General features: G+C 38.0%; 1 protein-coding gene across 13 annotated transcripts in view; it reads right to left on the reverse strand.

Moving 5' to 3' along the window:
• The window catches only part of ptprub (protein tyrosine phosphatase receptor type Ub), a 272915-nt gene extending 260657 nt beyond the window's left edge, over positions 1-12258 (reverse strand). For 7 of the 13 annotated variants that reach the window (XM_048153166.1, XM_048153163.1, XM_048153158.1 and 4 more), the window contains exon 1: positions 11928-12257. In XM_048153166.1, the coding sequence (XP_048009123.1) occupies positions 11928-11997 (70 nt within the window). In that variant the 5' untranslated portion in view covers positions 11998-12257. Of the gene's footprint in view, positions 1-11927 lie in introns of all 13 variants that reach the window. The other 6 variants (XM_048153165.1, XM_048153162.1, XM_048153157.1 and 3 more) reach the window with 3 other exon arrangements.
• Positions 12259-17627: the final 5369 nt, after the last annotated feature.

Here is a 17627-nt window from a genome sequence, read left to right on the forward strand (position 1 = left end):
TATGAGTCCATATATGAGGATGGCTTTCACCCACTGTATTTCATACTCACTATATTTCATGTCTCTATATCAGAAACACGTGGTTCATAAAGGGGGTCCTTGTTTGATGGAGTCTTAGTGAAATGGACTTTCCTGGGCTCATGGATCAATATGACTTTAATCTCTGCTGGACTGGGCCACCGAGAGGCTGAGTATGGAGAATAAGGGCATGGCTGGTGTAAATCTCTCCAGCCTGTCAGTGCAGCACTAGAGCCAAGATGAAATTCAGAAACCTCCAGATCTCCACCACAAACCTCATCAGTACATCCCCGAGAGTTATGTGACAGCTGTGTATTCCTTCGACAGCACATAGACATAACAAATAAGCCATTCAAAGATACTAAATGCTAATCGGGGAGTCCATAAAGCATGATATTTGTAGCATGTCAATCTAAAACTCAAGCTAAAAGGTCAGGCAAATGGAAGGTTTTGTCATAAACCAAATGTTATGAGCAGTCTTATCACCATTTCATATACAGTCCGAGAAATACTGCGAGAGGTAAGAGAGAAAGAAATAGTGAAAGAGGGAGAGGCTTGAAAAACACTCACAATGAATGAGAGAATAGAGAGTCATGCAATTACAAAAGATCTATTCTACTGAGAGGACATTTTGCATCCTCAGATCTTTGTACTTGCCAGGAACTGGCAAAACAGATAAATGATTCAGACAAGAGCTCGCCCCATTTGTTTAAATAGAAGGTACAAAGAAAATGCCACTGGGCCACATAGATTATAAAAATGCACTGAAACAAGCAGAGACCTTCAAAACAGGTCATGATGACAAAAGACCAGCACAAAGACTCGCTGAATACTGCAACGCAAATATCACGATAGAAAAGAAATGTTCAGGGAAAAAAAAAAAAAAAAAAACTATATGATGAAGGCCAAACAATAAATGCTGAAGCTCTTTATATTTTTTGTAGGGCTGTCAATCGATTAAAAATTTTAATCTAATTAATTACATGTGATTAATTAATCTAAATTAATCGCATACATAATTTTTGCTGTGAAAGTATTAAATATTTCAATTCAAATTAATCAATGCAGGGTTTTTCCCTGGTCAAAAATGGTCTTCAGTGGTGACAGACATGGTCATCCACACAAACAGTAAAAAGTGCCCTACCCACGTGATCTGCGAGCCCGATACTGACAATAAAGTACCCGACACTCTCACTTTAATTCTTTCTTGCCCTCTTTGCAAAAAAAAAATAAATGAAAAAAAAAATGATTTTATAGCTTTGTAAGAGAAGATGCTTTTTTGCTAAACCTGAAAAGTATTAAAAAGTAGCATTTAGAAGTTATATTAACTAATAATATAATTTTCTACCATATACAATTGAATACACCTAGCTAACAACAACTGGCTTTGTTCTGGTTTCACCTCACTCCAGTCTAAACTAACTGATTTTATAGGTAGGCCTAATTTACTACACATTGTCATTTAAATAACCTGAAAATATTGTGGATTATTAAGGCTAATTTTACTAACCACTCTTGCTAAATGGGGTAAGCACACTTATGTTCTCATTTCAGAGTTGTTTGAGTAAATGATTCATTATAGACCATGTGGAAGAATCAGATGTTGTCATGATTCATTAAAATGAATCTGTTCAAATGAGTCATTAGGTCGCGAATTGGACATTAGCGGACGTTGACACGTTGCGTGCGAATCGCGACTGTTATTAGGACATCGCAAAAGATTTGTCAACACAGAAAACACTTCACCACTGGATAGGATTTTCTTTTTGTTTACTGAAAGTGTGGTTTATGTCAGCTGCACGTGCAGGGCGCCTGTCAGAGAAGATGAGGTGACGTTCTTTTGAGCACTATTCACACACCCATCGGTTATTCAGGAAAAACATTCTCCGAATGCGCCTCGTGAAGCATGGATTCTGTCTTACGAACTTTTAGCATTGTGTCAGTTGATTTGGATTATTATGCTCGTTATGTCCGTCCGCACAGCAGTCGTCTCCCTCCTTTATTTTACAGTCGAATGGTGGCTAGAACGGCTCCAGGTTCAAAGGTCAATACGGAATGGATTAATCTGCGTTATTTTTTATCAGATTAATTAATCGAAATTAACGCGTTATTTTGACAGCCCTAATTTTTATATATATATTTTAGCGGAACACAAAGGACATGTAACTTAAGTTCAGTTCGGTCTTGAAATTTCGGGCAAACGATGTACTGAAGGATTAAAGGTTTAGTTCACCCAAAAATGAAATGTCTATCATAATTCATTAATTACTCACCCTCATGTGTTCCAAACCCGTAAGACCTTCGTTCATCTTCGGAACACAAATTAAGATATTTTTGATGAAATCCGTGGTTTTTTTATCCCCCATAGAAAGCAACACAAGTACCATATATTTAAAGGTGCCCTAGATTCAAAAATTTAATTTACCTCGGCATAGTTAAATAACAAGAGTTCAGTACATGGAAAAGACATACAGTGAGTCTCAAACTCCATTGTTTCCTCCTTCTTATATAAATCTCATTTGTTTAAAAGACCTCCGAAGAACAGGTGAATCTCAACATAACACCGACTGTTACGTAACAATCGGGATCATTATTATGTACGCCCCCAATATTTGCAAATGCCAGCCCATGATCGAGGCATTACACAAGGGCAGCCAGTATTAACGTCTGGATGTGCACAGCTGAATCATCAGACTAGGTAAGCAAGCAAGGACAATAGCAAAATATGGCAGATGGAGCAATAATAACTGACATGATTCATGATAACATGATATTTTTAGTGATATTTGTAAATTGTCTTTATAAATGTTTTGTTAGCATGTTGCTAATGTACTGTTAAATGTGGTTAAAGTTACCATCGTTTCTTACTGTATTCACGGAGACAAGAATCGTCACTATTTTCATTTTTAAACACTTGCACTCTGTATAATTCATGAACACAACTTCATTCTTTATAAATCTCTCCAACAGTGTAGCATTAGCCGTTAGCCACGGAGCATAGCCTCAAACTCATTCAGAATCAATGTAAACATCAAAATAAACACTGTATTTACGCGATTAGACATGCTGAATGACGAACACTTTGTAAAGATCCATTTTGAGGGTTAAATTAGCTGTTTGAACTTTTTTTATGTTGTTTAAGGCAAGCGCGAGCTCTTGGGGCATGGATTTAAAGGGCCACACACCCTGAATCGGCTCATTTCTAATTATGCCCCAAAATAGGCAGTTAAAAAAATGAATTAAAAAAAATCTATGGGGTATTTTGAGCTGAAACTTCACAGACACATTCAGGGGACACCTTAGACTTATATTACATCTTTTAAAAAAAAGTTCTAGGGCACCTTTAAGGTCCAGAAAGATAGTAAAGACATGGTTAAAATAGTCCATGTGACTACAGTGGTTCAACCTTAATGTTATGAAGTGACAAGAATACTTTTTGTGCGCAAAAACAAAACAAAAATAAGGACATTATTCAACAATGTCTTCATTCCCGTCATTCTCCTATGCCGTTTACGTTTAACGCTTTCAGGTTCTACATCAGAATGCTGATTAAAAAAAAAAAAAAAAACATCTCGGATTTCATCAAAAATATCTTAATTTGTGTTCCGAAGATGAACGAATGTCTTATAGGTGCGGAACAACATGAGGCGAGTAATTAATAACAGAAATTTCAACCTTTAAATCCATCTATTTATGCTATAATATGAGATATATTCTTTTATAACAGTTAATATATGCTTTCATTTGTTAACAATAAAGGCATGTCCAAATTAGTCAGAAAATGTTCAAAGGGTTGCACACTTTCACATTCCTTGTAAAGTGAGGAAGAATGGAAATCTCTCAGCATCTTTTTCAGAAGCCAGTTTGCTGACTGGTTTCTGACCTTAACGACCTTATTTAACTGTCCAATGAGGAAATCTTGCCACAAAAAACATGCTCCATGCAATTCTGTCCTTGGCTATTGTGTCATCTCTCAGAGTGGATCTTTCAGGAGCTGAGAGGGACTCTTGAGTGACTGGCTGGCTTTTCTAATGACAGAAAACAACACCTGAAAAAGCAAAGTTGGCCAGAGTAGCAGAAGGAACTCTTATGGCAAGAAACCCTGCACTCAGAAGGCCTAACTACCATCATAGACCAAACATTGTTCCTCTAGAATTACCCTTAAGAACCATGAGTTTAAAACAGGCAAGAAGTATGCATTCAGAGAGAATGCAATTAGAGGCAAATGTAGTTATAGGGGGATTTCACACTGGGCACGTTTGCTGTGGTTAAGCGTGATTGTTCCTGACCGGTTTCACACTCAACTTGATTCTGTCGAACCCTGGTGCATTTGCATTCATATTACATCATCAATATATTGTGTTTTTTATTGTATCTGGTTGCACTCACTCGGCACGATGACAGTCTTGCTCGTATCCAAGGTAAATCATCACCACTGTCATCCCCTGCATTTGTTTTTTTTAAACCAATGATGTTGTCATTGGCTGAAATGCACGCGCAGGTTACATTACTTCCAGAACAAGTGCGTACCCAAGTTCAAGTTTCTTCCACATTCACACAAATCATACCACAGTTCCAGTGCAACTAAACTCAGACCACCTCCTCAGGTTCAGTACTCTGGTGCACTCAAGAGTCCAGGGTCACATAGTCTCAGCCTCAGACGTCACGCCCATGGACCATTGGCTGAACGTCTGATGCATATGGCACACTTAAACTGGCACACTTCAGGATTTTCAAAGTCATCATCTGATTGGTTGAATTCTACAGGATGCCCGGGAGACGTGTGTCGCATTCTTTAAATGTCCGGCCTGCAAACAAATGGCGTGACGCCCTCATGGAAGAAGAACGGCGTCATGTTTACAACTTTGACAATGAGCGCATACTTAAAACACTGGGTTTTCAAAACTATGTGAAGTTTGCGGCTCCACTGTAGCAGTAAACTTGCACAATGTTCTTGAATGAATAATTTATTAGATGCTGGTCTGTTATTGTAGGGAACTCGACTTTACATTTTCATGCCCCTAAACATGACGCGGAACAAAACAAACTATGATTGGTTGCGTTACATGTCTGTCAAAAATGTCCTCTTGGGCAGTCCTTGGCCAATGAAAGTTGCAATAGAGTCCAGACCTTCTGCCATCAGTCTGAAAGTCTGGCTACATGAGACTAGGGGCAACATTACCAATTTTTCATGCAAACTATGCCCCTTTTCGAACTACTGGCAAAATAAAGTGAAACTATAGGTTTGAAAGCATGCAATGATGCCTGGAATCACTTTAGTCATGAAAATACAGTTAAGTACAAGATGTGGAGTGCCAATCTTCCATATGCAAAACATTATAATGAGAACACTATTGTAATAGAATGTTGTAAATTCTTTGTGCTTTAGTTGCCTGTGTTTCAACGTTGTCGTTAAGGGAAGAGCGCATCCACAATGGAAGTTACACATTCAGACAAGTTACACAGTCAAGTTCACATCCTGCACATACATAAGGTTAATCTCATAATAGGATACTTTGGTTGAGTTTATTAACCCGCTAACAAAGCACGTCAGTTTACCGGTGTTTATTCACTCTTCAGTGTCAGCTCAAATGGCAATGCCAGAAATTATTGACTATGATTGGGTTATTTAATTCCTTTTAGATGTTTCTTTTTCATAAACGTTGATGATATTATCAATAATCCAACGGAGTAATTTTTTCTTATTTACTTTAAACAGTAGGCCTATGTTTTAATTAAAATTGTTTCTCGTCATGGCCTCAAAAACACGCAGGGATGTCTGGAATCACTTGATAAAGTAAATGAAAACGCAGTTAAGTGCAAGATATGCAGCGGCAATCTGCCATATGCAGAACACTAGAATGTTGTTAATTCTTTGTGCTTTATTGCCCGTGTTTCAGTGCCTTGTTACGGGAAGAGCGCATCCAGAAAATGACATTTTCTGGCTAGCACGTAACTCATGCTGCCTACTTCTGAAGTCATCTTAAAAGAAGTGGGAGGCCGTTCATGTGCCATTTTTACCTAGGATACTCGTATTTACGATAATTCCAAGAGCATGTGAAGGCAGCATTAGTCCAAGTTCACTTGCATTTGCATCCTTTTGTGCAGATACAAGTTGTAATGTTTATGTTGTGTATCCAGGATATCTGATTAATCTCATTTAGGATGAGTCAAATAGAACAGGCTTAAGTTTACTGTTCATTCATTCTTCAGCTTCACCTCATGCTATTCCTTTTAGTCGTTTCTTTTTCGAAAGCATTGATGTATTATTGATAATCTAGCAGTGTTATTTTTCTAGTCATATTTTCATATTTTGATAAGGCATATTTCCTGAATGTGTCTGTGAAGTTTCAGCTCAAAATACCCCATAGATTTTTTTTAATTCATTTTTTTAACTGAATATTTTGGGGCATCATTAAATATGCGCAGATTCTGGCTGCAGCCCCTTTAAATCCTTTAAAATAAATTTAAAAAATATCATGTTATCATGAATCATGAATCTATTATTGCTCCATGTGCCATTTTTCGCTATTGTCCTTGCTTGCTTACCTAGTCTGATGATTCAGCTGTGCACATCCAGACGTCCTGCCCTTGTCTAATGCCTTGAACATGGGCTGGTATATGCAAATATTCGGGACGTACATATTAATGATCCCGACTGTTAAGTAACAGTCGGTGTTATGTTGAGATTCGCCTGTTCTTCTGAGGTCTTTTAAACAAATGAGATTTACATAAGAAGGAGGAAACAATGCTGTTTGAGACTCACTGTATGTCATTTCCATGTACTGAACTCTTGTTATTCAACTGTGCCAAGGTAAATTCAATTTTAAATTCTATGGCACCTTTAACATTTCCAAAAAAAATTCTTGCCTTGGCAGGTGTTTATTTTGTACCCTGGGTGGATATAATTCAAAAAGGCATTGCAGAGACGCCCTTTAGTCTCAATCATTGTTTACCATTACCAGTGAAATTACTAGGCTTAAAAATAAAGTATATTCACCACCCACACAGTGTAAACACCTGCAATCCTCTGATACGTGGTGCTGCTCAACAGACACTAAACAAAGTTAAGGCAAAAAGCTTCCTGAAAATGAAAATGAAAGAAGCGTAGCCTCAGGCATTACTGCTTGTAAGGAGGAGAACAAATCATAGAGTGCACTGTCGGGATGAATTCAAAAAAGCTGCACCTGGGTAGGCTGGATTTAACGTGGGAGAATCTAACCGAGCGGAGATCTTGAAGCAAAACTCGCCAAACTTAAGGGCAAGCCGAGGCTTCTAAGTACCTTCCTGTTCTGGAGTCTGTGATGATCTATTTCACTGTCATTCTCACATCTAAACACCAGTCTCAGATCCTCTCAGAGCCAAATTTCCATCAGGGGCCCCTTGAAATTGGAACTGTTTTTTGAAATCTGTAGATAAATCAGTGAGGAATGGAGCAGCCTTCCAGAGACAACAAAAGGAAAAGCCAGCACCGGTTCGCTCTGTTGTCGTACGCTTGTTTCCCATCAGATGTTGACTCAGAGCAGCTCTGCCGTTTGAAGAGGAGGAGGGGAGAGCCCTTTGGCAGTCCTCCTTTCCCAAAACCCCCTCCCCACCCTGCACCTCTTATATATGACAGGCGAGTCCAAAGAAAACATTTCTCGACAAGAGACGGACTGCCTCTGATGCCGGGGGAACGAGCGCTCTCAGCTGTTGCATTCAAAACCCTCTCCGACACATTTCCTCATTATTTCAGTGACGCTTAACAGTCTGAAAGGAAAAATAAACGGTCTTCTGAGCTTCTACTGCAGATGGAAGTGCAAAAAAAAAAAGCTATGCAATTTCCTTAATTACAAAGGAAATAAAATTCCGGTCAGCAGGGTCCTCGCCGCCTCCTGTTTTACATGTACTCTGCAATTAGATGAGGTCAAAGAATTTGGATGTCAGGTTGATTCTGATTAATGAATCTGTTTGATGCGTAATATCTGGGTGCCCGAGACATCCGAGCCCTCCAACCACGGTCTCCCGCCTACACCTGGGCATCAAGGCGGTCTCATTGATGTTCAGACATGTGCATTATCTCATAATCAGTGGGGAAAACCCTATAAAACTTCATCCGCACTTTACCAACAAGCCATCCTCTATGCTACACTTAAACCTTTGAAAGCAAACAAAAGTTTCATGTCCTGAGGGAATTTGCATGATGACCACGATTATTTGAAAGATTTCAATGCTCTGGACTCACTCAGCTACTGCAAAGTTGCTGCAGTCGGTTCTGGGAAAATGGATAACACCTTGATGCACATGCCATGCTCTGCACTACAAGAAACAGTTGAAGTCTAAGCTATAACTAAGCTAGAGGACTGACAGTCCAGCAAACCTGAGGAAGCCAATTAGGCACTCTGGAAGGACAGAAACTCAACTTTTGCAAACATGGTTGATATCATATTGAAAAGCTCTTCAAATTCAAGATTTGTGTACAATCTTGATCTTGTAGATCTTGTTTAATTTGACAGATCGATATCAGCCAAGCCTATTTATTCAGTCTACACTTTGCCAATGACAAAAAGTAGTAATTTTGATAAAATATCATGTAAAATTAATATGCAACCCTATTGAAATTTCGGCTGATACTTAGAATGATAATTCATTGTATTTTGAAGCTGATAACTGATAATTTGGCTGACAGATATGAATACATTTTTGTGGGTTGAAAACAAAACTTAAATTAATTATAAATGAATGAATTCCAGATGTCTATGTGCCTCAACACACCACACATAATTATATTAATTAATTCTAATTAATTTAAAAAGTAATTACTTTTAGAACAGGTGCCGAAATCTCTCTCATCCCACAATCACTTAAATGTGGTCAACCGTAAAAAAAAACTTGGAATAAAGAAATGTTATTTTAAAAAGTTAAATGGAAAATTCAACTTTCACAAATGTCACAAATGTGTGTCGTGGAAAAAAAAAAATACAGGCTCTGAGTAAGCAATTAATTTGTTTGTGTTTTACTATTATTAGGCTAACTGTCGTGGGGGTGGGGTGCGATAAATTGGCTATCATTATAATCTGCAATAATCGGCCTATTTTACTTATCAGGGGTGCGTTTCCCGAAAGCATCGCTAGTTAACTTTGGTCGTAAGTCCCATTGAACTCTATTGGTAATGACAGAACTTGCGATCATAGTTCGCTTTGGCAAAGGCACCCCAGGCTGATAACATTAAAAAGTCACATTCAGCACCCAATACATCGGTATAAATTAGTTCACACTTTAATTTCAGGTAATCGACTTTTCCCACAATATTGTATCAACATTGGCCAATGAAAGAAAGACCCATATCGGCCAACTCTAAACACACACTGTGCAATTAATAGAAAATTAAGCTAAATTATATTTACAGATATGATCTGGTTTAAACAGATTATTCCAAATGTCAATACCATAGAATAAAACCAAGCTGCACAACTCAACAAAGAGCACTGCATGTCAAACCTCCTGAGACTCCATCACTAGGCAGCTAATATGAAGCTGCCCCATTCTGTCTCAGCTTTAGTATAATTATCTTCATGTGCTTTAATTATTTCCCTATTCGTTCTAATGATGTGCTTCATTCCCCTTATTATGAGAGACATTTGCTTGTGTCAGTTCCAGCATAGCGACAGAGTTTGGATCGCAACAGCATCTATGATTATGAACTAAAAGAAAATAACCTTGAAAGGTGAAATCAATTGGAGGTCAGCCATGCAATCATTACGCTATTCACAAGTAAGCAAAAATACATCAAAACCTTACTTATTAACCTCAGTACTGATTCCAATGCATTTTTCAATCGTCAAAGTAATCTCACCAGCACACTCATTGATTTAAAAAAAACTAATTTTCATTGGAATGTTGAAGGATTTTGTGCTTTTATACATTTGTACGAACCAATTTATTATTATTTTTTAATTACATCATCAGTCCTTATAAAGTTTATCCATTCATCATTACTCTAAGACTCAAAATAATGATGCACAGCTCACAAAAGAAGGGATATGAAGAGCTATAAATGAAGTAGACACTTGGTTACAATGGCAGTATTCATCTCACATCAGGTCACTCATCGCTGCCTTCTGTCAACCAGGCCATGGGAAAACAAAAGAGAAGACAACAACAGCGGAAACAGCAGCCGAACACAATAAGAGTGGATTATACTGTGTAAAACAGGCCAAAAACCAACAGAAACTAGGATTAGACTGCAGCTGAAGAGCAGAGGGAATGCACAGACCGCAGCAGTAGTCACAGAACCCTACAGCTACTTGACAGCTTGCTAAATGGAAGCCATTTAGTTAACTGAAAATCAATAGCTTCCTCAAACGAATCATGATTGTTTGTCAAGTTTCTTGGTCGAATCATGCGATATGTTTCCTACAGCCTGGCTCAGAGGGAGTGGTCCATTATGAGCAAACACACACGGCACCTTTCAGTTTTCCTGTACCTGCTCTGTCTTCATACAGCCCACTGACAGTGTGGAGGAGGAGGCAGTTCATAATTTCTGTGCGTGTGCGGATCAGGTTATGCCTACGAGGATAGTCAAATGCGAACAGCCAACACTCCTCACAAAGAAAACAGCTTAAAAAAACATAGGTCCTAAATAATGGAAAATAATGTAAATGTAAAAGGGTTTGCTGGTTTCCGAGGCTGGTCAGGGTGATCTGTTGGCTGGCGTTTCATGGCCTTCTAGCTAAACTAGCTAAGTGTGACCAGTCTGTGACTGTTTGAACAGACAGGGAGACCAGCTTAAACCAGTTAAAACCAGCAAACCACCAGCAGCTGATGTTTTTCAGGATGGAAAAAACACACAGCTAAACCAGGTGAAAGCCAGATCATCTTAAACTAGATAAGACCATTGAACAATCTTAGGTCTAGGCTCGTTTAAGACTATTTATTCATTCAAAAACACAGAAAAGTGGCGCCAAACTCAGGTGGACTTAAAAGAAAAAAAAAGATTTGTTATTAAAATGATTAAGAAACATGTTTTGGACATGAGATAATAGCCTCTTGGACGCTTCAGTGCGTGAACAACACATAAACAAGCTGTTATAACTCATAAGCATAACCGGATATATGTGAGTGCTTTTTTATCAGCAATAAAGAGCGCAGTGAAGTGAATCAGGGATTCAGTGAACGTTACATCACTGTACTTCACGCTACTCTCCAAATATACTTCACTGTAAAACATTTAGTCCTACTAAAAGCGCAAAAAAGTTGTATCTTTCTGTGAGAGCGTGTATATTAAAGATTTTTTCGTGGTATAAATTAAAAAAAAAAAAAAAAAAAGGCAACCAAAAAGATTCAACCCCAGTTATAGGAAAAATCTGAAAAGTTAAAACAAAAATAACTTGTATTCTGCTGGTGGTTAATTCACTTTAAAATACAACTCGCTGTCAATCCTTCTGATGTGGATTCGACCAAAAAAATTCACCTCACAGCTTTTATAACACATCTGGTGCAGCCACAAATGATTCGTTAATTCAGTCGACCGCTGTTTTCAAGCTTCGCAGATGAAACTGCACTTGTTTACTTTATAACGAACAACTTCCCGGCGTGTTTTCAATAAAAAAAATACACTATAATAATTCAAAGACCCACACTATGAACCATGACAACCTGAACAACTGAGGGAATGTTTAAACAGGCATCTTGTACCAAATAACAAACCGTCTGAAACACAGTTCGTTTTAAGCTTTTGACGGCATCTTCACTGTTTTTATGACAGCCGAGACCAAATCTCTCCATTATTAGAAAAGTTCAGCGGTTCCTAAGTGCAACTCAGTCTCCTTTTGCTGTCAAGAGAACAAGCTTATGCTTCCCATATCCTCAAAACACACACAAGTTTGAAAGTGCGCAGTCTCTGTAACTCCAGATAAACGGGACTTTACCTGTTGGTCCCTCTACGCTGTCGGCGTGAATCTGAACAGCCAGGATCAAGAGAAATGCGCAGGTATTCATTTTATGTTGTTAGTCCAGTTGGGAAAACAAGCCGAAATCATTTCAGTGGCTCCAGTAGTTTGGATGGTGAAGTTGTGGACTCACTCCCGTTCATCGATTCCCGAAATCCAGCCGAAGCTCAGTTCAGAGTCGCGTGAAGTGATACGGGGGCAGTGCGATCTGTTCAAACTGACGTCAGGATAAACAGTTCGAAGCGATGTTTCTTTCTCTCCGAGCGCACTTTCTGGCGCTCGAGTATGCGTAGTGTACTTGAAAGTGTGCGAACGACGCCCCCATGAGGAGCTTTAAAGACTAACCACCCTGGTGTTCTCAGGCTATATACATTATGATTCATCGTATTCTCTACTGAAGACAAGCAGCTTCTATAACAGTGGAAATTAATAAAATGTGGGCAAAATGAGGGCAAAATGGGAATACATTCTTGCATTCTCTAAAACAGACTGTAGTTGTCAACCTTTTTGACCCAAGGTTGCATTGCTGCATCCATATATTTGTAGTTTATATATTTAGTTTAGAGAGAGAGAAAGCTGTATGTTCCTCAATAAAAGGGTTAATAAGGGTTCAGTGGACAAAAATATGTCCATTTTGTTATGAATGTACATATAATGCAGTATGATTTTTTTTAAGTATTATCATTTAAACATAAATCAAGATATATTTGTAAAACAGTCTAAGCAAGAACCAGAGGGAAAAAATGAAAATCATTTATATGGTTATATGATTGTATTAATATAACACGCACACACACACACACACACACACACACACACACACACACACACACATATATATATAGACATATATGTATTATATATATTATATATACACATATATATACACACACACACACACATATATATATATATATATATATATATATATATATATATATATATATATATATACACCGATCAGGCATAACATTATGAGCACTGACAGGTGAAGTGAATAACATTGATTATCTCTTTATCACGGCACATGTTAGTGGTTGGGATATATTAGGCAGCAAGTGAACATTTTGTTCTCAAAGTTGATGTGTTAGAAGCAGGAAAAATGGGCAAGCATTAATTGTGAATGTAAATGGTTGGTTAGATGACTGGGTCAGAGCATCTCCAAAACTGCATCTCTTGTGGGGTGTTCCTGGTCTGCAGTGGATCTCCAAAACTGCAGCTCTTGTGGGATGTTCCTGGTCTGCAGTGGTCAGTATCTATCAAAATTGGTCCAAGGAAGAAACAGTGGTGAACCAGGGACAGGGTCATAGGTGGCCAAGGCTCATTGATGAACATGGGGAGCGAAGGCTGGCTCATGAGGTCCGATCCAACAGACGAGCTACTGTAGCTCAAATTGCTCAAGAAGTCAATGCTGGTTCTGATAGAAAGGTGTCAGAATACACAGTGCATCACAGTTTGTTGTATGCGAATGGGGCTGCAGAGCCACTGACCAGTCAGGGTGCCCATGCTGACCCCTGTCCACCACCGAAAGCACCAACAGTGGGCACGTGAGCATCAGAACTGGACCACGGAGCAATGGAAGAAGGTAGCCTGGTCTGATGAATCACATTTTCTTTTACATCGTGTGGATGGCCAGATGTGTGTGCATCACTTACCTGGGGAACACATGGCACCAGGATGCACTATAGGAAGAAGGTAAGATGGCGGAGGCAGTATGATGCTTTGGGCAATGTTCTGCTGGGAAACTTGGGTCCTGCCATCCATGTGGATGTAACTATGACATGTACCACCTACCTAAGCATTGTTGCAGACCATGTACACCCTTTCATGGAAACGGTATTCCCTGGTGGCTGTGGCCTCTTTCAGCAGGATAATCCGTCTTGCCACAAAGCAGAAATGGTTCAGGAATGATTTGACTTGGCCTCCAAATTCCCCAGATCTCAATCCAATTGAGCATCTGTGGGATGTGCTGGACAAACAAGTCTGATCCATGAAGGCCCCACCTCGCAACTTACAGGACTTAAAGGATCTGCTCCTAACATCTTAGTGCCAGATATCAGAGCACACCTTCAGGGGTCTAGTGGAGTCCATGCCTTGACGGGTCAGGGCTGTTTTGAAAGGTGGTCATAATGTTATGCCTGATGGGTGGGTGTATATATATATATATATATATATATATATATATATATATATATATATATATATATATATATTTAGAAGTTTGAGACCCATTGAGTTTGAAAACCATTGCTGTAGGCTGCATAATGTATGTAGCTGTCAAAATTATGTCATGCAAAAAACTGCTTACAATAAGATTTGTTATTCAAATGACTCTTCATTTTCCATGCAAATTGAGGTCGCTAAACCAAGCAGACGTTCGCACTGTATGTTTCCAGTTCTCCAGAACAATAGCCATTATGAGGCCAACAAGCTATGGAGCATCTTATCTACGCAGTCCCACAGGTTGGATGGATTTGTGTTAATCTGTTTAGGCTCCACAAAAGAAGGACTACCTATTGAGCCATGAATAGAAGCAACAGGGCCAAGTTGGACATCAGCTGCCCAAGGTCCAGCCATGTCCCGGAGCCAGCAGGGATGGCAGGCACAGATAGCCACACGCTGATCCATTCACGTTTCTCATACCAATTTAATTTCACACAGCAGCGAACAGTGCGGCCTTTTTTTCTTTCTATCACAATCAGTCTACCTATTGCATATTCAGAGCTGGGGATTTCAACTCCAGAGCTGTAGATCAAGCAATAGGATAAGCTATTTAAAAAGGCCAAATAAATTATGCCAGAGAGCAAGTTGCAGCAAATATGCAATTGTTTAAATCAGAACGATAATCATGTACATACATTTATTGTGATTAAACCTCAAATATGGGAGAGTATACTGTTGGGAACTCGTTGAAGTACTTTGGACCCCATTGACTTGTACTGTATAGACAAAAGAGTTCTTCGAAATACATTCTTCAAAATATCTTCTTTTGTGTTCATACAGGTTTGGAACATCAAGTTGAGTGAAATAAATGACAACATTTTCAATTTTAGGCAAACAATTCCTTTAATCGTACCCTAAGTTTGCTTATTTTGCCTAGAAAATAGTCCTGTATGCTGTATGCTGTATGATGACACTGCAGCAGTATCCAAATCCATGATCTCTGGGATCTGCCTTGAGCAAAGGCACAAATCACTGCGTAATAGTCACCATCTCCTATATGACCTTGTTCAGTCATTGCTTGGCGGGAACACTGCAGCGGTTTATCATTTGTTTAGGTGTCCCATGTGAACGTCAGAATGGGGCCTGTATAGCATTATGAAGGTTGAGACAGGTGCGCTTTCCTCCACAAAATTACGTTTGAGCCCCTGTTAAGGGAGTCACCAGTACCCCCACAAAACTCTCTTTTTGAGGTAAATGACAAAAGAGTGATGGACTGTGCCCAGTTTTATTCGATTCGAGCGAAGTGTGGGAGGATTATGAAGAGCTCCTCTCACGTAAAATGAGATTGTGAGCACGTATTTGTCGTGTATAGGGAAAATTGTTCTAAGAATAAATACAGTGTAGAGCTTGAAACTGTTTATATGATTAAACACTGTTGTGAGAGAAAACAGTCTGAAGGTTGTGACCTCTTATTGAGAGCAGAATGATCTCTATTTTAAGTATAAACTTACATGGAATGTAGTCTGTCTGGGAGACAGATATGCTGACATTTTTAGCATGTCAGACCATATACAACAGGACTGTCATGCCATCTCATTCAGCTGTTTCTTAATGTTTTATTGCCATCTGGTGGTAAAAATTCAGAATGTTAAATGTATTTACAGATAATGGCTAGTTACATTGATTTTATTAGAAAAAAAATCTTTAATAGCTAAAAAAAATATTTTATTACTATTACATTTAAAAAAAAATTTTTTTAGATGAGATTATTCGTCAGATATCCTTGGTATTTTTTTCCAGAAAATTAATGGTAACAAGCTTAAAGGTATATAAAGTGCTTTGTAGCAATATAGAGAAATGTAGTTCATTGGTTAAATATTGCAATTAAAAAATAAATAAATAAATAGAAATATTTTTGGGGCAGGGCTAATAAAATATAGAGTCTTGTCTGTCAAAAGTTCAGTAAAAATACAATTTACTCATTTATGTAAGTAAAAAGGTATGGTTTTTCTACAAATAATTTCGTAGTAATATTTTATTGTTTTGTTTTTTTATATAGCACCTCTATAACTGCAAATTATTATTTTTCCAAAATGTACAAAAACTGTGTATTGCAAATTATGGAGATTGTCATATTTACAACCTGATTGTTATAAAATAGAGATGCGGTATCATTTAGTAATATTCCAAAAAATACAACTTGCTATTCATTTTTGAGGAACATGTGATAGCCTATGATTATAAGGTAAATAAAAATAAGTAAATAAATACTTGAATGAGTCCTCTGATTCTAAAATGTACATTTATAAAGGGCATATATTTGAGTAAATTAAATCTAACTCATTTTAAAGGTGCAATGTGTAAATTTTAGGAGGATCTATTGATAGAAATACAATATAATATACATACCTATGTTTTCAGTTGTGTATAAAGACCTTACATAATGAGCCATTTCTATCTACATACACCACGGGTCCCCTTACATGTTAAGTCGCCATTTTGCGCCAGCATGTTTTTACAGCAGCCCTAAACAAACTGCTCTCCATAGTGCGTTTGCTTGACTGGCTACTCTCTGCTGTCTCAGACGACGACATCTTTGTCCTGTGTTGGCCACAGTAGCTTCTCTATATTGCAATTCGCAACCTCACCGCTAGATGCCGCTACAAATTACACACTGCATCTTTAAAGTAGGTATAGTTTTAAAATGTAATTTGCTTAAAAAACAGAGAATAATTTACAGACATTAATTGCCATTCAAAACATGCCAAACTATCTTCTTTTGCGTTCTGCAAAAGAAAAAAAATCCAGCGGTCCAAGCATCTACATTTGTTATAAATGACACAAAACACAATCACTTATACTAAAACATAAGCTCACGCCACACACACGCAACAGCTGCAGAAAATGTACTTACAAAAACATGTTGAATACAGTTAGAGATTACAGTTAGAGATTACAGTTACAGTTACAGAGCCCACTCTGTATTTTTTTTTCCTCACAAAAGATATACTCCTAAAGAAATTAACAGTATTTTTGAAAAATATGTTTGAAAGTCATGAAAAAAAATGTCATGACTCCTGTTATATCAGCCTTATACAAAGCTGTTTTATTTACATGGAGGAGGTCGCCTCAGTGGTCACAGTGTTAAGATTACTCTTCGTTTTATCTTAAACCCCCTATTATCTCTCATGGAGTCAATTAATAATGGTGGACAAATCCTTGAAGAGTTTTCATAGCCAACCCAGCTGTGTCTGTGTCAGTAATATCTTCACTTGTCCTAAAGAGGGCACCACAAGTCAATAATTACAAAACAATAGCTTTGGGGTTTTCAGTAGCCTGTTTTATTGGGCCTAATAAAGTATTGTTTCAGAGAATTTGGAATTAACTGGAGTACTGTTGATACGGAATATCAATTACATTTCTAATGCATAGTGATTTTTTACTAATTTAGTATAAACTGTATTTTATAAGTTGCTGGCCTTGTGAAGAAATATTAGACACTACTAGCTAAAGTGG

This window comes from Megalobrama amblycephala, linkage group LG13, assembly GCF_018812025.1.
Source record: "Megalobrama amblycephala isolate DHTTF-2021 linkage group LG13, ASM1881202v1, whole genome shotgun sequence".
Classification (NCBI taxonomy): Eukaryota; Metazoa; Chordata; class Actinopteri; order Cypriniformes; family Xenocyprididae; genus Megalobrama; species Megalobrama amblycephala.